The sequence below is a fragment of the Oryctolagus cuniculus genome, chromosome 2 (assembly GCF_964237555.1).
Source record: "Oryctolagus cuniculus chromosome 2, mOryCun1.1, whole genome shotgun sequence".
In the NCBI taxonomy this organism is placed as follows: domain Eukaryota; kingdom Metazoa; phylum Chordata; class Mammalia; order Lagomorpha; family Leporidae; genus Oryctolagus; species Oryctolagus cuniculus.
Window position 1 is genome coordinate 25,754,008 of NC_091433.1, and position 24,534 is coordinate 25,778,541.

General features: G+C 36.9%; 1 protein-coding gene across 11 annotated transcripts in view; it reads left to right on the forward strand.

Annotated features, from left to right (window-relative positions):
- PCDH7 (protocadherin 7) overlaps nucleotides 1-24,279 on the forward strand; it is a 434,348-nt gene extending 410,069 nt beyond the window's left edge. For 9 of the 11 annotated variants that reach the window (XM_070069611.1, XM_070069609.1, XM_051829594.2 and 6 more), the window contains one exon: nucleotides 19,973-24,279. Coding sequence is in view for 7 of the 11 variants with exons in the window: in XM_051829594.2 (XP_051685554.2) it covers nucleotides 19,973-20,349 (377 nt within the window). In the remaining 4 variants the exon portion in view is untranslated. Of the gene's footprint in view, nucleotides 1-18,413; nucleotides 18,660-19,972 lie in introns of all 11 variants that reach the window. The other 2 variants (XR_011386851.1, XM_070069615.1) reach the window with 2 other exon arrangements.
- Nucleotides 24,280-24,534: the final 255 nt, after the last annotated feature.

The following is a 24,534-nucleotide window of genomic DNA, read 5'->3' on the forward strand; positions in this document are numbered from 1 at the left end:
AAAATCAAGATCCAGCCTTTCTTTTTCTTTCTTTCTTCTTTCTCTTTTTAAAAATATAAATATTGAGGGGCCAGCGCTGTGGCATAGTGAGTGGGGCTGCTGCCTGCACTGCTGGCATCCTGTGTGGGCACCAGTTTGAGTCCTGGCCGCTCCACTTCCAAACCAGCTCTCTACTGTGGCCTGAGAGGGCAGTGGAAGATGGCCCAGGTCATTGGGCACCTGTACCCATGTGGGGTATCTGCGGGAGGCTCCGGCCATTGCAACTATCTGGGGAATGAACTAGCAGATGGAAGACCTCTCTCTCTCTCTCTCTCTCTTACTCTCTCTCTCTCTTTCTGCCTCTCTGTAACTCTGCCTTTCAAATAAATAATCTTTAAAAACATATAAATATTGAGAAGTTTTTATGTGCATATATCTAAGACTTTAAGGTGCACAATCACACAATCTCATTCTTCACAATATTTTTGTAAGTGAATAGGGACACGGTGACTAAGCAAGGTTAATTAACTTTCATAAACTCACAGAGTGATAGGATTAGAAACCGGATATGTCTATTCCAGGGCCCCTAGTGACGTCGACACTTTATAACTCTTTGGTGCCTAGATTTTATTTGTCAGCCAATCATTTGCCACCCGTTTCTTCTTTTTGACCCTGTGGAAAACATACACAAACAACACTTGGCACTTTTTCTTCTTCACTCAATAAAAAAATGCACTAACTTGTGCCAGGCACTGAATAGTCAATTTCCATGATGATGATTATGATAATGATGGTAGCATACACTTCTGTTGCCATCTGTGGGCCCAAAGCTATCTTCACCATTTTACATGGATAAATGTATACCATTCATAATGACAGCTTAGCTGTTTATCTTAATGAAAGGTGGAGTGCTGAGCATAATCAGCACATGGCCACTAGTCACAGGTTCCAGTTAAGACAAAGATGTTTTGAAGCTGGAATGTCTTTGCAAATGGCCTTCATTTTCACGACCAGGTGCTACACATTTTCAACCAATTCAAGTGAAATTGAATAAAATCTTCAAGTAAGACATATTTGAGGTGATAATGCAGAATATATAAACTAACCAGCTAACATTTTATTTTTTGAATAACAGAATAGCGTTAGGAAGGAAGGAAAAGTGAAACAAATATATGCCGATGACTTGCTTTCTTTTTAAATGACCAAATTAGAAGGGTTATCATCTGTACATGATTTGTTAAAAATTCAAGGCCATTTAAGAATAATTTATTTCTTAAAGATTAGTATCATATACTTTGCTTCATATAGCAGTGTGATAATTTTTGGATGATTGGCCGTTTGATATTTTGTTTTTTCATGTTTTTTTTATTTATTTATTTATATATTTGAAAGGCAAAGTTATAGAGACAGGGAGAGGCTGAGAGAGAGAGAAAGATCTTTCATTTGCAAATTCACTCCCCAAATGGCCACAGTGGCCTGCACTGGGCCTCTGAAGCCAAGAGCCAGGAGCTTCTTCTGGGTCTCCCACATGGGTCCAGGGGCCCAAGCACTTGGGCCATTCCCTGCTGCTTTCCCAGATTCATTAGCAAGGAGCTAGATTGGAAATGGAGCATCCAGGACTCAAACTGATGGGATGCCAGCACTGCAGATAGCGGCTCAATCTGCTATACCACAGTGCCATCCCTTGATATTTTATTCTTATGGATCTTTTGTGCCCCTGCATCTGTTTTAAGTACAGTTAAGAAAATGTGATAATCAATTCAAAATTTCTAGTTATTGTTAGCTATACATGTATATAAATAAATACTCCCAAATTCCAAATGAGAACAACATTGGACATTAAGAAAAAAAAAACTGTCAGGTATGAAAAGACATATTTCTAATAAAAATTCATTGATTTTGAGTTACTCCAAATTTGTTTAACATATCCTAACTTAACATAGTAGCTTGGTGATTCATCTGTATGGACTACCATTTTGGAGCAGAAAAAAAGAATCTGTGGATCTCTTTAGTTATCTACAAGATAGCACATTTAATTATACCGTTGCCCAGCAGGGAAAAGTTCATGGTACTTCTTCTTGGCTTATAGCTCTGGGGTTAAATACTCAATAGAATCATTATCAAATCTGAATCATTATTTAGCCAGAAGTTTTATATCTCAAAGAAGAAAAGCAATTAGATGCTGATTAGAGAATTTAACTGTGACTACCTGGACACACCACAGGCAAGATATTTTATTTTACTCTATTCCCAAATCCATGAATAATGTAGTATTAGTTGCACTTCCTACATCATTCCCATTCTGAATTTGGAACCTGACTACCATTTGAAAAGTATTTTATCTTTTCCTTTTTTAGCATTTTATTGCAGAGAGGAATGCCCATGTGCTCCTGGAAGCTGTGTAGATACGTGCAAATAATTAGTCCTCATTTTGACCAAACAACCTTTTTAACAGCTAAATGACACTTCTTAAAGAATAAATAAATGCTTTAAACGTTGATAGTTCTGCTCAGAGAAACGAGTTCCCCTCCACAGTCACTTTACCAGGCAAATCATCTCTAGATATTTGCTTCCCTCTTAACTTTTCTTGCTTTTGCACTTAAGCTCTGCATTATTCAGCTTAGTTAACATGTAGAGCAGGAAGCTGTTTCCTAACTTTTGCCCCTCTTTTTCGAAGGTAATTTGATATATATTAACTGGGATTCTGCACTTTTTACTCTTTCTGATCTGTTTAAAAATTCTTTAAATGTTTTTAAAGCTGATATTCTTGTAAAGTCCATCATACTAATATGGAAGAGATTACATAGTGATGAGGATATACATACTTTTTCATTCTCTTAATTTTCCCTTCTTTTTATTTCCCTAGATTAAGCAAAGTGAATTGGAAATTAACTAGTAAAAAAAAGGTGATTTAAATATGTACAATATAGTAATTATGTAACAACAGTTTTTTGGGGAGAAATTATACCTAGTTAAGTAGATACAGAGTACTAATTATTATTTATAGCCTTTATTGTTATATGCCTGCAAGTGACAAAAGATTAAGTTTCATTTAACTTTGAACAGCTAGTAATTATAAAATATAATGCCAACTGTCAGAAAAACCATTAACTTATATACACCTAATCTTTGAAATTGAATTACAGTATTACAATTCTTCTATGCTTCTTGCTATATGCATTTTAAAAGTATTAAATAAAATACTAACCATTAAAAGTTTCCTTTTTCATCTTCTTTTCTAAGTGTTTATTTAAAACAAATGACTTGGAGTTTATAATACAAATATATAACTATAATCTCTTTTATGGTAGCAGTGCTATTTAGCTGTAACTTATTGGTAAACATGCTAAAAATTAAAGATTTTTATACTTTTAATCAATGCCAAGAAAAAGCAGACATTGAGCGAAAAAAAGTGTGATTTTTGATGGTTTGGAATCAGTATTCTATCATTCAAATATATGTAGGGAAAGAATACACAGGATAGTAGAGCAATAATTGTGATAACAGCAGAAAAATGTGAGGGTATTCCAAAAGTCCATGGAAAAATGGAATTAAAAGATAAGTATGGGGCCAGTGTTGTGGCACACTGGGTTAAGCCTCCGCCTGCAATGCTGGCATCCCATATGGGCACCAGTTTCCATCTTCAAATCCAGCTCCCTGCTAATGTACCTGGAAAAGCAGCTGAAAATGGCCCAAATCTTCAGGCCACTGTACCCACATGAGAGAACAGGAAAAATCTCCTGGCTCCCAGTTTTGGCCTGGTACAACTCCAGCCATTGAGGGCATTTTGGGAGTGAACCAGTGAATAGAAGAGTCTCTCTCTCTCTCTCTCTCTCTCTCTCTGTACCTCTGCCTAATCTGCCCATTGTTTTTTCATATTCACGAATTTTTTGTAAGCACCCTGTATGCATAGATTCAAATATATTTTACTCCAAAACAAACATTTTATTTCCATTATCACTGAACTTTTAAAAGTCTGCTCAAATATAAAAGATTTCTGTGTAGATAATGTTATGCTAAAGCACTTACTTGCATTTTCTTAATTAATCCTCAGAACAATCCACTGTGATACAGCCAGTTGGCAAATAACATGGCATAAACTTGTATCAGACTTCTGTTGCTCAGATCCCAGTGTGTTTACCACTCTTGATTCATCAATTCCTTTAAACAACCACAGGTGAATGTAAAGATGTGTACAGTACATGGTTACTTGATTTTTGTGTTCCAAGATACAAGTATGAAAAGAATATAAATGTACTGAAAGGCAACACTACCTTTACTATCATTTAATATACATAGCTTTTCCCCATTCCCACTGGTTATACCTCAGTTTCATTGGTTGCAACCATATATCCTCAAATAAACTAAAAATCTACATATTATTCAATTACTTGTTTAACTTAGGGAGTCAAATTGGAAGTATAGTCTAAATTTCATTTGTGTTGATTTTCTTTTAAGAAATATGTAGTCTGCTTTCCTTCCAAATTGTGATTAATATGGCTTATGTAATCTTTTTGATGCTTCGTTTACCAGAAAAAATATCCAAATCCTATTCCATTTTGTTGTTCTTAGAATGTTTATTTCCACTTCTCGTATCCAATTCACTAAGGAGTGTTTTAGCATCTCCTGTTCTTGCTTCAACCCAGCCCCGTGTGGTTTCCAAAGATGGCTTTTCTTTCCGTGGAATGACAATGATCCAAAGCCTCATAATTGAGCACTCTTCCTACCATGTGGGATTTAAAATAAACCTATCACCATGAAGACAAAACTTTTCTGTAGCTGTGTTTGGCTTTAGTGATGGTAGAAGTTTGAGGCTTTTTAAGAACACAGTAATTTAGTCTGTTTTGACTTGGCCACAAAAAAATCAAGGACCAACTGAGGTACAGCTGTAAGAGAAAACACCAAGGAAAAACAGTCTGAGTACCAAGTCACATCTCAGTGTTGTTCTGGCTCTAGGACCTCTCCCCTGGTGCCCTCGACATGCTTTTTAAGTTTTCACCTTTTTAATCTGTCCAAGCTAAAATCATTTCCCTTATGTCAGGCTAAGACTTCAGCAGTTCCCACTATATCTGACATCTTTCCAACTGTCTTCAATGTATACACGCATGTTTTGCTGCTTCAGTTCAGCTTAAAGATGATTTTCTTCAAACTTATAACATGAGTTCATAATACATGGATGTGCTACTGTTTGCGAAGATGTACATTATAGTCATCAAGAGCACAGTAGACGTAGACTCTTGGGGAACTCAGTTAACTTCTTTGTGTGTTAGTTTCCTCATATGGAAAGTGGGGACAATATAAAATGGAGGTGTATATAAAGACCTAAGACTAGTACCTGAGATATTCTTGAATGCAACAGTTCTTGAAAGTACAAAGGAACATGCTTTTATAGAATTTATATATAAATATCTTACACTAGTACCTGAAATATTCTTGAATGCATCTTGAATTCAAAATCTATTGAATGAAGGAACATGATTTTAGAGATTTTGGAAACGTCATGCCTGTTTTATGCAGCAAATCTCTTATTTTCTCTCTGCATTTAAATTTTACTGAGTTTCCTATGTCCTGCCACAACAAATCCCAATGCCACTAGTTTTTTACTTATTTGCAAAATAGAGAAGGCTGACAAAGTATAAAGCAGGAATTGCCAGCTTTTTCCACCTGAAGAGTTGCTGAGGTATTCAGTACAATATGATGGTTATTGCAGTTCACATACATTTTAAGTGTGTTATTTATAGGAAAACTCCCAGAATATATGTTTGGAGATGATTCCCATTGTTACAATATTTGCAGTTTTATCTCTTTTTTTGCTTGTGATAAAATTTATTCATTTGAATTATAAAAAACTGACCAATACACAAAGACTTGTAAAAATCCTTTCCAACCAGTCTTCTTTGCCTAAGAGCTGCAGAATAGCCAATGAAGCTAATTCATTGCACACAAGGGAAAAATCTGTTTACACCATGAAACCTGTTTTCCTATGTGATGCCCGATGCTGGCACAGTCAAAACTGAAAACATTGGCAAAAACAAAAACACACACACAAAGACTTAAATAAAGAGCATGTATGGCAGATGGTGGAGATGAATAGTTGATCGTCACTGTCTGCTAGTCTGACTGTACTGACTTCGAATTGTTGCAGTACCATAATTTCTCCATGATTATCTGTGAAATTATGTTGACTGTTAAGCTCTGATTCATGCTTTTCTTAAATCATCTGTGGGAGAGATGACAGTCTAATTGTACTCCTGAATTTTTTACACTATGAGTTTGTTAAGCAAGACACATTTTACTAAAGAAAAAGCCCAAATGTATGTAATTTGACATTGTGGCAGATTAATACTTAGGCATTAGACCGGCACTACAATTAGACAGCTTAAATGTGTCCTACATCTTAATGTCTATATGACTTTAAGAAGTCACATTAAGTCCTCCAAGAAAAGGTCTGTTGCCATTTCTCTGATTGAAATAAATCAAAGTCTATCAGAGGATTTAAGTGAAGCATGAGAATGCTCATCACAATTGCACCTAATTCTAGAAAATTGAAATCTAGAGAATTAATTGTAAATTCAGAATATCTCAAGATGAGAAACTGTATTTACAGTAGACTTCCTGAAGTGGTTATTGAGAATGTGAGTAACTCTTATTCCTTGAGTTATCCGATTTCTTTTTCAATTATGATGAAACTTCAGGCTATGAAGTAAAATTTTAAATGACAATAAAAATACAATTTAAAATTCATATGACTTTGTATGCATATTAAAATTACATTAAACTGTACCAAATTTCATATAACAATATATAGGTTACTCAGAAATTGCCTAGGATATACAGATTTTTCACATGATCTTTTAAACTACAGAAGTGTTCAGGTCTTTTCAGTGTAACATACGGTAAGAAATTCTTTGTAGATAGGAATCAACTACATACATATAAGAGGTAGACATACGTAAAAAGGTATAAAATCTTCACAAAACAATGGGAACTTCACATAAAACTCCTTAAATGAATGCAACCATTAACTCACAGATCATGATGCTCAGTTTGAAAATCACTGCTCTAAATTGCACATGATCTCTTTCATTTAAAATATGTCAGTCTAGAAGACGTTTGAGTCTTGGCTCTGCTCCTGATTCAGCTTTCTGCTAATGTGCATCTTGGGATGTGGCAGGTAATGGCCTAAGAAGCCAAGTCGCTGCCACCCACAGGGTAGAAGAGAGTGAGTTTCTAGCTCCTGGCTTCAGACTGGTCCAGCCTCAGTTGAGTGGGATTTTGGGGAGTGAATTGCAGATGGGAAATTCCCATTCCGTGGTGTGCATTAGAAAGAAACTGAAGTCAGGATCTGAGGCTGGGCATTGAACTCAGGAGCCTTGATGTGGGGATGCTGGTTCTTAATTCGCATCTTAACTGTAGGCCAAATGCCTAACCTTCCCCAATGAACTTTTGCTTAGAATGCCCCTACTGCTTCCACTGATAACCCTACCGCCTAGACTACATATTGTATTTTGTACTGTAAAATACATCCCTGTCTTACTCCTTCCAATCACTTATCTCATTCTATTAGAAAGCAAGTCTCAACTATAGTGATTATAGGACTAAGGATGTGGGGAACATAATGTGGTGGAGAAGTTCATTCAGATAAGCACGTACCAAATGAAAAAGCAAATGCCTCTTCACTTTTGCAGCTTGGATGATGACATTGCACTTATGATTGACATATGTCTTGATAATAGTTTACCTTTAGCCATCAGCAAAGTAGACACAATTGTCAGCAATGCCATATAGTCTGTTTCCCTACCATGTCATCCATTCACCCGTTCAGCAAGCACTTACTGTATATATGACTGGCATGGTATTAGAATCTAGGGTAGATGGTTAAAAATTTTAGTCCTATCTTGCCCAAAAGGAGTCATACTTTACAGAAAAAGGCCCATGAATAGATGGCAGACCCCAGTGCATTATACTAAGTGCTATGGTACAGAAAGATCTAGGATGGAAACTGGAGAGGCCAAGAGAAACCAATTTTAGACAAGCTGATCAGAAGAAATCTCAAAGGAGACACACAGGAGGTGGATTTTGAAAGATTCATGAGAGCTAAGTGAATAAAAAGGCAAAGAATAGGAGAAAAATCATTTTAATATGAAGATGTTGAGGGGGCTGGCGCCGTGGCTACTTGGTTAATCCTTCGCCTGCAGTGCCAGCATCCCATATGGGCGCTGGATTCTAGTCCCAGTTGCTCCTCTTCCAGTCCAGCTCTCTGCTGTGGCCCAGGAAGGCAGTGGAGGATGGCCCAAGTGCTTGGACCCCTGCACCCACATGGGAGACCAGGAAGAAACACCTGTCTCCTGGCTTCAGATTGGTGTAGCTCCAGCTGTAGCGGCCATTTGAGGGGTGAACCAACGGAAGGAAGATCTTTCTCTCTGTCTCTCTCACTGTCTATAACTACCTGTCAAAAAAAATATGAAGATGTTGAACAACATGAGGCATTCTAGAAATGACAACTACATTCCATTTGTCAAAATGTCAAATAGCAGTATAGACAAATAGGATAGAGATGAGGATTAAGAAGTAGGCAGGATCCATCCAGATCCAGCAGGACATTCTGCACTGATATAAGGAGTTTATGGAAGAGGATTTTAAGCCAGGAAAAAACTTGTCAATCTACTGACTGAACTTAAAATAATCCTAAAGTTGCTTTTCATTGCAAATACTTTCTTGCTAATCCCTGTGAGAGAAACAAGTAAAAAACAAGTGACAAGCAAGCAATAAACATCAGGAAGTCACAGAAGTACTGTAAATCTTACAAAGCACTCTGGTACCTGGATGTGTTTCTTTAATCTTATGTCAAATTCTCTTTGTCTTGTTGGGAAGACATGGTCCCCACACTTAGAATGTTGTAAAGCTATTCCTCTGGTAATAACACCAGGAGCAGCTGTCACTGAGGGGTGGAGGAAAGGTGTTATCATCTAGAAAATTGAGTTGTTTACATTTTACTGGACAAAAGCAAACAGGACTGTTTTTGTTGATCATATACAAATAACATGGACAATTAGGTACTAGAGTGAAGTGGAAATTTCAGAAGTGCAAAATAAAAGTTCTTGAGTAGATACTTTAAACATAGATGTCCAGGACATGAAAATCAAGGTTTTTTCCTCTCAATTTCCTTTAATGTATGAAATACAAGTAGAAAGGATGAAATGCATCAAGTCCATGCTGTTCCATCTCTGAGCAGAGAAAGCATGTGGATATGTACTGTTTTCCTATTTCAGCTGTAAAATGTTACTACAAACTTAGGAACATAAACAATAAAAATTTATTCTCTTTATATCCTATATGTCAAAAGGCTGACATGAATCTCATATGACTAAAATAAATTCTCAGCGTGGCAGCATTCTTTTCTGGAGATGCAGGAGGGGATTATTTCCTTGCTCTTTCTAGTTCATAAAGCCTGCCCACATTCCTTGGTCTGCAGCCCCTTCATCTTCAAAGCTAACTGTGTCAAGCTGAATTTTTTTCACATAACTTCACTCTGATACTGCCTTTTCTTCTGCCTCCTGCTTTTAAAGCTCTGGTGATTACAAATTGGCAAATTTTGGCAATGCAGCATAATCTCCCTGTTTTAAGTTCAATGAATTAGCAGCATTAATGCCATCTGGAACCCTAATTCCCCATTGCCATGTTACCTAACATGTTCTCAGTTTCCAGATATTAGGATGCGTATTTGGAAAGGGCCTGTTTGATCTCTACCACAGAGAGGCTATGAGAACAAAGGCACAGACCAAGTGGCTTCTGTAACATACCAGCCAGCACTGGAATTACTTCTGAATACAGTTGGGAAGGTGTCATGCAAACTCGAGGAGATCCAGAGCTTGTTTCTCCATCCAACATAGGCTCCAGTGAGATTCAGCAGTGAGATTTTGCCACTCTCCAAAGCAACAGGGAGTAAATAAAGGAAAACATTTCAATGAGCAGCAAAAATCAATGAAGCAAACTGATCCAGTGATGCTACATTGATTCCTTCCCTTTTAGCTGCTCATTGAGTTTTGTTTGCTGGTCACCATTGATCATTTCTTTTCTTTTCCCTTTATTTAACTGCTTTGCATTCCTGAGTTCTTCAACACTCTTGGTTTTAATCATGATTGCCAGTGTAGTTTCCACTGATAACTCATTGACCAGAGTAAAGAGTCAGCATTCCACCTCTCAAGCAGCACTTTAGAGCTCAATGCCTGCTTGCAGCTGTCCTCAAAGGTCACAGTCAACAAAATTTATAAATTCTTGGGGTGTTTAACTTCAGACACTTAAATAATTTAACCTCAAATGTTAATGCAGTTGAACCTAAATTATTTTTTCTACTTCTAAATATATGTTTCATTATTTGTTCAAATCTGTCAGTGAATAATTTATTTACAACATACTTGTGTAATTTTTGCTTTTTGAGGATTGCTGTTGAGCTATTAAATATTTCTTAACCTTTGATTCTTATGCAAAGGAAAAAAATGTCTAAGTGTAAAAAAGCACCTTCCTTCTCCCATAAACAAGAATGCTGGAAACACACTCAGCGTCTAATTCAGGGATCTTGAAACCTACTGAAGACTTTTATAAGTTTTAGAATAAGGGGGGGGGGGCGAGAGAGAGAGAAAGAGAGAGAGAGAGATTTACTGGTTCACTGCTAGGTGCCCACAATGACTGAGGCTGAGCTTAAGTTAACCCAAGAGTCAGGAATACAAATACATAGATGCCAGAAACCCAAATACTTGCACCATCACTGCTGCCTTCCAAGGAAGCTGGAGACAGAAGCCTGAACCAGGTATCAAATCCAAGTACTGCATTGTGGAATGTGGACGTTTTCAGCAGAGGCTTGACCAATAGGCTAAATACCCCCACCCCCAACTGAAATTTTATGCTGAATTTGTGGATACATATCTGCATAAAATTTTGTGGATACATATAATGGTGGGGAGGAAATACTTCTAGTTTTCAAAAGAGTATTAAAGCCTCTGAATCCTGAAGCAAATAATTTCTAATATTAGAAGTCCCAAAAGACTAGAAGGAAAATCATGAAATCTATCATTATTTACAATGGACAAATAAATACGAATGGTCAAGAATGGTGTCTGTTCTTAGTGACGTAATCATTACTAACATGTGAAGCAAACGTCATCAGCCCCTCTCTGAGTTTTGTAAATGCCCTTGATTGTTATCAGAGCCTCCTCTCATTTCCAGCACTTCCTTTCCTTCCACTCTGCTCCATCAGAGGAGAGGCTCTGCTGCCTCTAATTGTGCAAGGGTGAAGAGGGGAATCAAAGAGAAACCACATCTCAGATGTGCATAAATTGATCACTCTCAAGCAGTCACCATCCATTTTTCTGCTGCAGTGCAGTTTTCATGTGCCAACCAGCAGATTCATGTTTGAGTTGATTCAGCAAGACTGTTTGAGATGTGGCATGCACAGTTTCCACTGTATGTGATAATGCTGCATTCAGAATGACAGTGGTCTAAGCCTTAGGGCAGTAAATGCTTCTTGAGATACATTCAAGTGCTTTTTAACTGAGTTTTGCCTAAGGTGTAGGGGAAAGTTGCTGATGCTTTCAAACATGTTTAAACATTTTAATATTGTCTTGACATGTCAGCCCAAACTAAAGCACTCCTAGGAATAAGACAATGAAATTCTGTAATTAAAGGACCAGGACTTCCAGTTTTAAATGGTAGCTCTCTCCTTGAACTTCTCAATTAAATGTGCTTACAACACTGAAACTATTCTTTTGAAGGGTTGTACTTGCAAGTAATATTGGTCATTTTGTTATCCATGATGAGCATACAGAAAAGAAGTAGAATGTATTATTCCCAGATCTCAAAATATTTAGAATAATTTGTTTATTGCAAATAATATAATATCATTGATCATTATTTTTGTGATCTCACTGCATCAATAAACAAACGTAATTCAGTAGTTTCAAACAACAAGATTTAGCACTTCTCACATTTCTGCAGATTAGCTACATGGTTCTTCTGCTATTTTTACCGGTCTCACTCATGGGGGAGCACACACCAGGACAGTTGGATGGGTGTGGGCATTGCTGCGAATGCTGGTCTACTTCTCAAGTGATGTTTCATCTTCAAACAAGCTAGATCAGCCTTTCTCTCAGGATGGCCATCTCAGTTCCCAGGGCAGAAGCAAAAGCTGTTGGCCTCTAGAGAGCTCTGCTGCAAATAGCACAGTTATCACTTGCGCCACATTCTAGTTGTCAATGCTAACCCAGCTTCAAGGGCTAGAAAACAGAATCCACCTCTTGACAGTGGGAGCAGTAATATCTCATTCCAGAGTCCTATGTAAAGGGAGATTAGTGGAGTTTCTGGTGTTCTTTTGCATTTTAAAACAGTGTGGCCACATCGTGAAACTTGCCAGACTCGTGCTGAATGACTTTTTTGTCTTATTATTTTTGATGAATGAATGGTGCACTGGGTTTTAGGTATTTGCTCTGCTTTTGTTGTCTTACCAGGATTTACAACTTTGCAGCCTTACGTTAATCTCTTTTTAATACTAGATGCATCATTAAAGCAGTGTTCCTGTTTATGTTGCCCATGCAGACAAAGCAAGATACCATGCCAGTGACCCAATGTTTTAGGGGAAAATTTCAGGTGGAATGATTAACCATTAGAATGATCTGTTTAGGTTATAGAAATAAGTCCAAATAATAGTTCCTCTGTCTTTGAAGTTTGAACAACAATGACACATACTGAATAAATGTTCTTGGGCAAACTCTTAAAGAGGTATGGGGGAGGGGCTGGTATACTGGTGGCCAGTGTATTTTCCTAAATAGATGGTAGCTCTGGTGTACTGCAGAATCTATTAACATAAATCCAATAGCATTACTAGAAAAATAAAATATAAAAGCAGATATATATTGATAGATTATAGCCACTGGATATAACAGTGACTATAACCTACAAGTTACTGAAAACTTTGAGTGCATCAGGGACCTTATTAAGGCCTGTATATGCACTGACTCATCTTACAAAGAATGAGGAGTAGGTATTTTTTATAAATCTCACATTGGTATTGGTCAGTTTTTCATGTTCATGTCAAAGTACCTGAGGCGCTGCTTTATAAGCAAAAGTGGTTTATTTAACTCACGACTCTGGAGGCAGGAAGTCTAAGTAGCATGATGCAGATTGTGGTGAGGGCGCCTTTTGGCTGCATCCCTTCATGGCGGAAGACACAGAGGATACATGGGGCTGTACTCTTTGTAATCTAATCTAACCCACTTGCTTCCCAAAGGCCCACAGCTACACACTATCATCAGATTAAGTTTCCATTCTCATCATACCATTGACTAATGACTTTGGAGCTTATCATTTCACAAATTGAGGGGATATTGTACTTAGATTGTACCAAGGAACTTGCAACTCTGAGAAGCCTTCTTAAATTCCCCAAACAGGCAAAAGGCAGGGATTTTTCAGTCATTTACATAAAAAATCCAAGTCCAACTCAGTGTGCATTTTTAGGTTTCTGTCCCCTCACCCCTAAGTTTTATTTGCTATGGTAATAATTTTCTGTGTAAATAATTTTAACTAATATTTATTTTATGATTTCTTCTCAGATCTATTTTATAAGGAAAATAATAATAAACCACTTAATCATTTGACTTAACAGAAGATATTTTCATTCAGACTAGTAATGGCAATTAAAAATAGTAAAGGCAATGTAAAAATAGTTGTTGAAAAATAGTTTCCAGTTATTCATTTTTATTATATTGATGTCTACATAAACATTTTAATTTTTAAAAAATTTTTGAGTGATAAAGAGGGACAGGCAGGCAGAGATTGTCCATATGTTGTTTCAGTCCCTAAATGCCCACAGTGTTCACAGTTGAGCCACCCTGAAACCAGGATCCAGGAATTTAATCCTGATCTCCCACTGGGTGGCATGGACAGAAGTACTCAAGTCATTACCTGCTACCTAGGTGTACATTAGAACAAAGACAGAAGAGAGTGGAGCAATGAGTTGTATTTAGGCATCCTGACTGAAATCTTAACCAGTAGGCCAAATGTCTATCTTCCATTGTTCTTGTTCATTCTTTTTGTAAAACCAAATTCCACCAGAATTTAAATGTTCATCTAGGAAAAAAAAAAGTCTGAGTACATCAAGAAACTGAGAAGTATAAAAAGGAAAACAAATTCTTTTTAAAAATAAAAGGAAAATGCTTCTGCTTTTATTTTCCTTGCAAAAAGAAGAAATATCACAATTTTTCATGTGCAGAATTTTGCCAAATGTTAAGAATATACTAGTGCTTGATTTTGAAGGACAAATTGGAGGAATGGTGTGAATATCTGAGAAGTCTATCCATTCACTAACAACCCCTTTCTCTCCTATGATCAGGAAATTAAGTATGTAAATTGTCAGTTAAACAAATAAGATGACACATACAGCATTAGGTGTCTGAGCTTTAACAGCAGTAAGGAAAACTCATTTGTAATGTTTAAAAACTAAATGCTGGGGCTGGGGTTGTGGCATAGCAGTTAGGGCCGCCGTCTGCAGTGCCGGCATCCCATATGGGCACTGGTTCGAGCCCTGGCTGCTTCACTTCTTATCCAGCTCTCTGCTATGTTCTGGGAAATCAGTAAAAGAAGGCCCAAGTCCTTGGGCCCTTGCACCCATTTGGGAGACCTGGAAGAGGCCCCTGGCTCCTGGTTTTGGATCGGTGCAGCTCCAGCCAATTGGAGAGTAAACCAGTGCATGGAAGATTTCTCTCTACTTCTCCTTCTCTCTCTGTTTAACTCTGACTTTAAAATAAATAAATAAATCTTTAAAACAAAATAAACTAACTGCCACATTTTCCTACCTTCCTTTGGTAACTGGTGAGATCCATTTATCTTCAGCTCAAGCCATGGCCTTGGAATGGGGTAAATGTGAAGGATTCCAGCAGAATGCACACCCAGCAAGCCTTCAATCTGTGCAGGTGTAGGGCTGTTTGTAAGTCTTAATGAGACCTGTCATAATGATGCCTCTAATGGTTTCTGAATTCTGTAAGAAGACCTCTGAAAACTTGAATGCCTCTGAAAATCTGGATTTGTTATTTCTGATGATTCCTTATATTATCTGTCACTTCTTGTTGAGGTCATTGAGACAACATCGAGCAACATCTGCCCACCATCCAACCTTCTACCCTGCATAGTGAAAACAAAAAGATTTTTGTTTAGAGAGAGATCCTGATTTCTTAAATTAATGATTTTCACTACTTTGGAAATGCATTGTTTTAAGGTGGTTTTACCACTCTCTATTAAGAGTAAAAGCATAGTATCTACTTTCTGTATTGTTCAGTTTTTTTTTTTTCCCTCTTTCTCTGGGAACTATAGCTTTTTCTTATGGCTATGCGTAGCAGTAATTGACCTGTGAATAACTTAGCTGTTTAAGAGGCAATTTATGTAATAGAAACATCTAAAGTGAAAAGCAAAACACTTAGTCTTTGACCTCCACTCTCCCACAGATTGGACCCACTCACTGCTTCCATTCTGCTTGCTGCTCAGTTGTGGCAATGAGTGAAAGGAATGAGCTATGGTGACATACTCTCCATGTTATAAATTGTTCTGAGATTGTTTGCTCTTATGATGCTTAAAAGTGGGTGCTTTTGAGAGGAAATTAAGTTTATATCTAAGAAAAGACTGATCTTCTAAAATGGCACAATGATTTTATTAAATAGCATAACTAGATACTAATGGGAACTCTGGGGTGGATGTTCAGTTGAGCAGTTAAGATGCCCTTATCCCACATCAGAATGCTTGGGTTTGATTTCAAGCTCTGCCTACTCATTTCAGCTTCTTGGCCAAGGAACTGGTTGCGTCTACTCACATCAGAGATCTGGATGGCATTTTCAGCTCTTGCTTTGGCCCTTGCTGGGGCCATTGTATATATTTCAGAATAAACCAGCAGATGGGAGCTCTCTCTCTCTCTCTCTCTCTCTCTGTATGTCTCTCTCTGGAAAAAAAAAAAAAAGAAAGAAAACAGAACATAACAGAAAAAATCCTGCAAATAATGTTAAGGAAGAGCATCCAGCGAATACCATGTCTTCTGTCAGACTTCTCAAAGTTTGATACGATTGAGGGAGGCAGAAAACACAAAATGAAAAGCCTGTAAAGAACAGGCTTTATTGTAGAAAATGTTTATAGAGAATACAAGTACAATTCCATATAGCACATTTAATGATTGTATTGTTTACACAATACCAACAAGACTTGTGATTAGCTGTTTTCTACCTTCATTGAGGTCAAAATAAAGCAGTACTAAACCGAAGCACAAAATAATCTTCACAGATGTTAGAACATCATTCAGTGAAAGGCTGGGAGAGTACTAGTTGTGGAAGATCTGCCTCTGTAGTCCTACCCAAAAAAGGGCAAAAGCAGACATTTGCTGCAGCAATTAAGATGCTGCTTGCGTACCTTACACCACATACTGGAGTGCCTCCTTGAAATCTCAGTTCCACTCCTGATGCCAGCTACTTGCCGTTGCACACCTTGAGAGGAGGCATCAGGCAATGGCTTAAGTAGCTGGATACATGCCACTTACGTGGAACACTGGATGGAGTGAGTACTTGGCTCCCAGCTTTGGCCCAACCCAGTACTGGACATTCAGAGCATTTGGAGAGTGAGCTGATATATGTGAGATACTGTCTGTCTCTGTCTCTATGTCTCTGTCTCTCTGCCTTTCAAATAAATAAAGCAATAAATAAATAAAATTAGTAATCCTACAAACACAAACATTTTAGAGGTATGTGTTTCTTGGAAGGAAGAAAAAACTGTATTTGAGATTCTAAAAGACCCTTTTGTGTTTTGAAAATTTTGTAATGTATGCCTGCTTAGTTAAAGTAATGAAATATATGAATACAGAAAAATAATATTCCACTCATGGATTACCTTAATAAATTGCATCATAATACAAATTGCATTTGTTAATCATCAGCATTTCTTTTGAAGATTCATTTTAGTCATCAAGATTGGAAGGTTTGATTGCTTATGATGAATCTCTTATAGCCTTTCTTGATTATTTTCTAAACTTGATGACAAACACTACATCTGTCTCAGCCAATTAGGCTTGTCAACTTCCACTGTGGTCCCCAATCAAGTGTTTGACTTTGGAAATGACAGGAGATCCTTATTAAAAGTCATGCTTCCTGGATAGAGATGTGGCAGCCACATGTGGATGACAATCTGCCTTTCGCTAAAAGCAGTAAGAGGACAGCAGTTTTATCACAAAACACTCCAGACTATGAAGATAGAAGGAAAGGTTTGAAGAGTATCTCATTTATAGTTGATTAGAAATTAAGTTAGTCTAAATGAATATAATTTCTGATGAGCTAGCAATAGGTGGTTCAGATATACACAAGTTCAACAAAAATTAGGAGATGCTAGGACAATAATATAACTTTACAGACACTTTCTAAATACATCTCAAAGAGAAAACAAGTGCAATGAATTTCATACTAAACAAACAACTGAATCTCTGAAAAGCAGCCACCATTGCAAGTTATTGTGTGAGTGAACTGACACATTGTGTAAGACATAAATAAACTTAGAGAAATGATCAAAGACAATTCTGGGTCATTTCTGCAAGGAATGACACCCACATTTGTAAAGAGTTTTCCTATTTCTGTAACTGAATTTCTGATTATTTTCATGTGTCCTTGATATGTACTATGATAAGAAAAAACAGAAGTTTGAATTTATTAAAGTCATAAAAAAGAGAGGAAATGTTTAGAGTAAAAAGATCCAGCTTACAGTTTGATTTTTAAAGGTTTTGTTGTTTTTGTTGTTTAACGCAATTAGGTTAGCTTCAAAGAAAGCAAAGCACCCAAGATAGGAAGTATTCCTGAGGAATTTGCAGTTTACTCATTTAACCATTCATTAAATTTATCAATAGTTTGATTTCTTTTTTGACAGGCAGAGTAGACAGTGAGAGAGAGAGACAGAGAGAAAGGTCTTCCTTTGCCCTTGGTTCACCCTCCAATGGCCGCCACAGCCGGCGCTCTGCGGCCAGAGCACCGCGCTGATCCGATGGCAGGAGCCAGGTACTTCTCCTGGTCTCCCATGGGGTGCAGGGCCCAAGCACGTGGGCCATCCTCCACTGCACTCCCTGGCCACAGCAGAGAGCTGGCCTGGAAGAGGGACAACCGGGACAGAATCCGGTGCCCCGACCGGGACTAGAACCTGGTGTGCCAGCACCACAAGGCGGAGGATTAGCCTAGTGAGCCGCGGAGCTGGCCTTTCAGTTCTCTTAAAATGCATATTTGAAAGGCACACAGGGAATTTATTATGATAAAAAGAATTGGAAAGTGATTTTTCCCCCCTTTTTATGATAAAATTAAAAGGATCTGCCCATTTGGAAGTCAAAACATGTACACCTGCAATAAATAATTATCTTTATATTTTACCTTCAGGAAAGAGTAAAGTAATTCCAGATTTCCTGTGAAGAACACTGGCTTTTTCTTGTGAACTCTCATCACAAGGCATAAAAATCTCAGGCCACTGTGGTTCAAGAATCGATGGGCTGACAAATGTCAATATTTCAGTTATCCATCACTGAAGGGAAAAATGACATGCATTATTGGAAATCCTTGATTTAGGAGATTTGGTGGAGTAAAACTCCTGAAACATCCTATCTGAATTTTAAACTATAGGAGAAGGTGTGTGGAAGCAAAAGCAGAGGGGATAAGTATATTTAGAATAATTTAAATATCCCTCCCTTTCTATTTCAAACTAAATCTACCCAGGATTATGCATATGCAAATCTCACTGATTCCATTCTGTGGCTATATTTGCAGGGGTCAAAAATTGTCTTTATTTCCAGGTCTTTTAATAAAATGATTCCATATGATATATTTAAAGTATAGTTATAATATGTTCTTTTGTTTGGCAGTAAAATAAATCATAAAATATATGAAACCCTACAGGTTATTCTCTTACAATCCATTTAGATAGTGTAAGCTTTTATGTCTCTTATTTATTCTTTGTCATGTAAAAACATAAAATATAAAAAAGAATTTTTAATATTAATAAAACAATAATCATTTTCCAAAGACAGATACATATAATGATTTACGTATGCATACAAGTAAGTCTTAACTGCCATCTCTAATCTTGATCCCTAAGAACTTCCTAGATATGATTTAGCTTTTTACAAATGGAAGATTGTCCCACTCCGTTGGGCAACAACATTAATTAGGAATAATTTATCAGAGTTTAGGAACTTGACTACATTCATCCAGTACATTACATTTCAGATAATATTTCCATTCAGCAAATGCATTAGCAAGTATATTTCTATGTCAACACTCAAGATACTCAAGATATTATCCTATAGCACATATTAGGGGGTGGGGGGCAGTGGAGAGCAGGATGTGGGCTAGGGTGGGCAGATGGAGATATTGCTGGTATGCTCATACCTATAACCTACTTTGCATTTTTACTTTTTGCCACATAATGTGCTGTCAATTTAGGTTCTACTTCTGAATCACCCCGATGTCTTCACATGTATTTTAAATATAAGGTTTTGCATATTTACATGCCATGAATAATGGATAAGCAAGAAGAAATCCAATTGACAAATGCATACCGTTTCTGGGATAATTTATAGATACAGAAAATTATCTATTTGGGTTTAATAATTTTTGTGGATGTGGAAAAAGTTTATACTCATCCAAATATACATATGTACTTAGCATTTCTACTTGAGACTAACTGCACGCCCCTGTACATGCACACACACACATATATTTATCATTTCGTCCATTCCTCTCTATTATAATATTTGATGTTTTCGCAAAGCCTTATCTTTAACATATATGAAATGAAAACTGTTCTATGCAGTGATGAGCTGCAGGATGTTGGGGATGGTAAGGGATCTATGCATATTTTCCCCCTTACAGTAGTTTCATATAATCAGGAAAGCCTATTGAAGAGTGTCTAACGCTCATGACGTCTTCTCTTTGGATTCCAGATTCAAGGCCTCTTCCAGATGTAGCCCTGACTGGGAAGTGCACTCGTGAGTGTGATGAGTATGGCCACTCAGACTCCTGCTGGATGCCTGTCCGCACTTCTCCTGAGAGGAAGAAGAGTCAGCCCAAACTGTCTACTTTCATGCCTGTTGATGAACGAGGAAGCCAGGAAAAGCTGGCCAATGGCGAGGCCGCTATCATGGGTGACCGCAACAGGAACCTCCTGAACAAAAAGTTGACCTCATCCTATGAGACCTTCAGTGCAGCTAGTTTCAGCAAAAATGAGGAAGCCAACCCTGAGGATATTCCCCTGACAAAAACAGGGGAATATAAGCCATCTCCTGTCAATACTCTCACTAGAAGAGAAGTTTACCTGTAGGCTATCAAGGAGCAACAGCAAAGTTCTTTTCATGTATGAGAAGGAGAATATGGGGCAAAAACCTTACAAAGCAAAACCATGTAATCACAAAGAGGGGGCTACCAAAGAGACAAAGCTTTGCCTGCCACTTCTGCCTCCAGATCAGGCCTTTAGTGATACTGTTAGCCTGATGATAATGTACAATGTAGAAACCATCCTTGTTATTGCATGTCTAACCCCTTCACTGACTCCCAATACCCACTCTCTTCCCCAACACCCTTCCAAAAAAAAAAAAAAAAAAAAAAGATGGTTGCAAGTTTGTTCATGGTAACAAGCCTGATTAGCAGAACACAACACACTCTCATTATCCCTAAGCTAAAGCATGACTGTAGTCACTTTGATTTTGTTCGAGTGTCATCGGCTGGTTTAGAAAGCAGGGCAGGTAAATATATTCCACACATGCCATCATCAGAATATGGTTTATCTCCATCAAAGGCAATCCTTTGAAAAATCACAGAGTCCCTCTAAAAGTATGGCCTTGTCAAAGGGGACTTTATTAAGAAACATTTTGGAAAGATCATAGCTTTAATATTCTAACAAAGATTGAGAGCTAAACAGTACTCAGAGGGGGATGGCAGTCCCAAACTGGCATATGTTATTATTTTCAGGTCAAGAGCATCAACTTCAATTACATACAGTCACCGAATATTCTCAGAATACACACAATCTTGAGTACATATATCAATTACACTAATTATGACTTGTAATAATTATATATTTTTTTCAGAACAGGACCATTATTATCAACTAACTTGAACCATTGTGTCATTAAGAGGCCAAAGATCACACGGCAGATCAGGGAAATCATGAAGTTGATTTGGTCTTGATGTGGAAATCTATTAAAGAAAGGCTACTGAACCATGCACACACAGAAACTGAAATACTGGTTTGTTTTATATTGTCTCTAAACTCAGAGAACATGCTTCTTTTAATATGCATTTTATTTGAGAAGTTGGAAATGAAATACTTAATAAGACATATTTTTGGTATTGAAATAGGTTTGGTTGATGTTCAAGTTTAGTTTCAGAGAATATGATCAGGGAAGGCTCCACTTTTTAAAGTAGTATTTATGGGTAGTCAGGTAGGGACAGAAAAAGATACATCGGCATACACTCTTATTAGTTGAGTCCACTATTACCATTTTAGAACCCAGACAATGATTCCTAATCTTATTATCCACATTTCAAATTATAATTGCATTTTTCACTTGATCAATGCACACTTCCATACAACACAAGTGCATTAATTTTGAATCGTGTATAATATAGAACTATTTTGATACAACATTGAAACTATGCCACATTTTAATTGACTTTGTCATGATTGTGATTTGAACATTATTTAATATGTCGTATACAAATCCAGACTGAACATGAAAGAAATGAGTTCTGGGCAGTGACATTTCTCACGGTACATGCATCTTAGAGATGGAAAACATGGAGTTTTTTTCAGTGCAATAAATAGAAACAGAATATGCAGATTTTGAGCCACTTGCTCTGTGGAGGATGATTTAAAACAATTGAAAATTGAGCTGGGACATTCAGATGAAAGTGACAATCCATGGACAGAAATGGGGATAACAGGTCAAGAGAGCAGACGTTCTCATCCCTGTGTTTATGAACTGGTGAAGGCATAGCCTTGATGGCTCTCTAGCATACTGTAGAAACAATTTAGCTTTGGGTAGTTTCACGCTTTACAGAACTTCTTAGACTATAAGGTGAAGCAGCCTGGACTTTGGGTTGATAATTCACTATAGGTCATCAAAATACTTATCTTTGAAAACCACTTCTCTCTTTGGTGGGGTACTCTTTTGGGGTCATTTCCTTATGCTCTTTCTTAAATCGAGTTTTCATTTTGGTGTTAGTTTATGTATAATAGGTAGAATGAAAACAGATATGTAATTGAAACAAGGACATTGGACTAAAATATCAATAATTGAACATGTTTCTGTTTGATTATTATTTACACTATGGAAAGATGCAATTCTAGTACTTTGTTAGGAAACTGCATTGAAGCAGTTCTGCCTTGTATAATCTGTAAGTACCTATTAAGACAAAATACTTCTAAAGATACTTATGAAATGTATACATATTTTTCTTGCACGTTACAAACGAAATAATTGCATAACACAGATATTCAACACACTTTTTTAATGCTTTTTTTCTTTCATGAGACACTTGAAAGCACTAGATAGCTCATTTCACTATCTTAAAACCCTTCTCTTGTCTATAAAGCTAATACGGGTCACACTGGACCTTCGGATTAATTGGATCCACATTCCACCGTGACATTTGCACCCCATTCAAGACAGCCATGCCATTGTCATTTAACTCGTGAACCTCTCTTTAGAACTAAAATGGGTGTGACAGAATAAAATTCAGTGTACTGTAAGTATTCGCAGTAATTCTAGTAGAATTAGCTATCATAACATGTTTATTATATAATGAGCTGGCATGACACAGAAATATATTTTGTGTTTGTATGACTTTTATTTTGAATAGGTTAAATCTGGTGCCACTCCATATATAGAGTGCTTTTGAAAAAAATCAATAAAAACACAAAAAAATAAATAAATGAGTGAATGCAAAATAAGCAACTGTGCCTTTTATACCTGTTGTTATGGTAAAAAAACGGTTGTTGGGTTTGGACAATGAGGGGAAATGGGCTATTCCCAACTTTTTTGATCCTGTATATTTATCCATGTTTATTTTCTGAAAATAATAAATAATATATTAAAAATTTGCCTTCAGATAAACTCAGATAATGGACCAGTCTTAAATATTGTTCATTCATAAAACAAAATTAAGATGTTAATATGGACTGCTTAAAGCTCACTAAAAGGTGAAAGCTTTTATTGCAAGAGTAACACTGAGAGATATTATCAGGGGTAAAATCAGTCCATTTTGCAAGGTAAAATATTGGTTTTGAATTTTTATTCTTTATTTCTTTTTGTTGCTTTTATTTCAGTTGCTGTGTCATTATTTTTACATTATATAAACCATACTTGTTTTCTGTACACAAAATCTCAAACTTTGCATGCATTATACATTAGGACACATTTGTAATTTAATGAATAACTATATAAATTTATGTGTATTAAAACATCTACAGCTTCAGTCTAAGAATCTGCTGTTCATTCTGGATTTCCAGATCTCATTTCTGCATGGTTTCTGACTGGCCTGCTGCCTGAGTTTCAGAAAACAAGGGAGGCATTATTTTTATGGGAGCAAGAACTAAGATGGTACTGAGGATGTCTGCCTGAAAGGCTACCCTGGGAAGCTGTCTTACAGGAAAAGAAAATGAAACACACAGACACGCTCACATACTCTCTCTCTCACACACACACACACCCCAAAACTGCCAAGAAGCAAACAGCCATCCTATCTGACTTACCATCAGATTCGTGAGGAATCTGAAACCTACATCATTTTAGGCATACTGTATGAGAGACAAATGAAGCATCCTTAAGCAAAAACAAAAAGACGATCATGCGTATATAGTAAAGGTTGTTTGTTGTGACACAGGCAGAGGTGTAAAGAACATCTGGAGGAAGGCATCATTTTTTTCCAGCTACCGGGGTTTACTTTCAGACAACTTTTCCTACATTCTAAAGCACTTGCATTCAGTGTGGTACGATCTGTTTGTAATGTTAATCATTGACTATTGTTCTGCTACTTGGATGTTGATAGTGAAGCAGAGAACAATTTATCATCGTTTATTATGAGTCACTATGCACGCAACTATGCTAAACATGGCGAAATGTATTAAACACTCGTCCAACTATTTATGAAATACTTTACATAATTTAATTTGCTTTTGTACAGTTTTATGTAAATAAATTGCTTGTCATTTTTGTCTCTGCAAATTAAAATATAACATGGTCAAATGGTTTCACACTTGTAAGCGTACTTCTCTGTTGATAGATAATTCAGTTTTGATTGGACCAGAAGTGAGTGGATGCATGTATCCGTTTGATTTCAGATGGTTTAATGCCTGCTAAATTAACATAGAGCAAGGAAGATAATGTGGGAATAATTATTGATTTGGGGGCACCATGCATAACTGTCACATTACTTTGCCTTAAAGTTTAATGGAACTTGGATTCTTCAGTTTCTTCAAAATAATTCCTGAGACAGTTACTTAGCT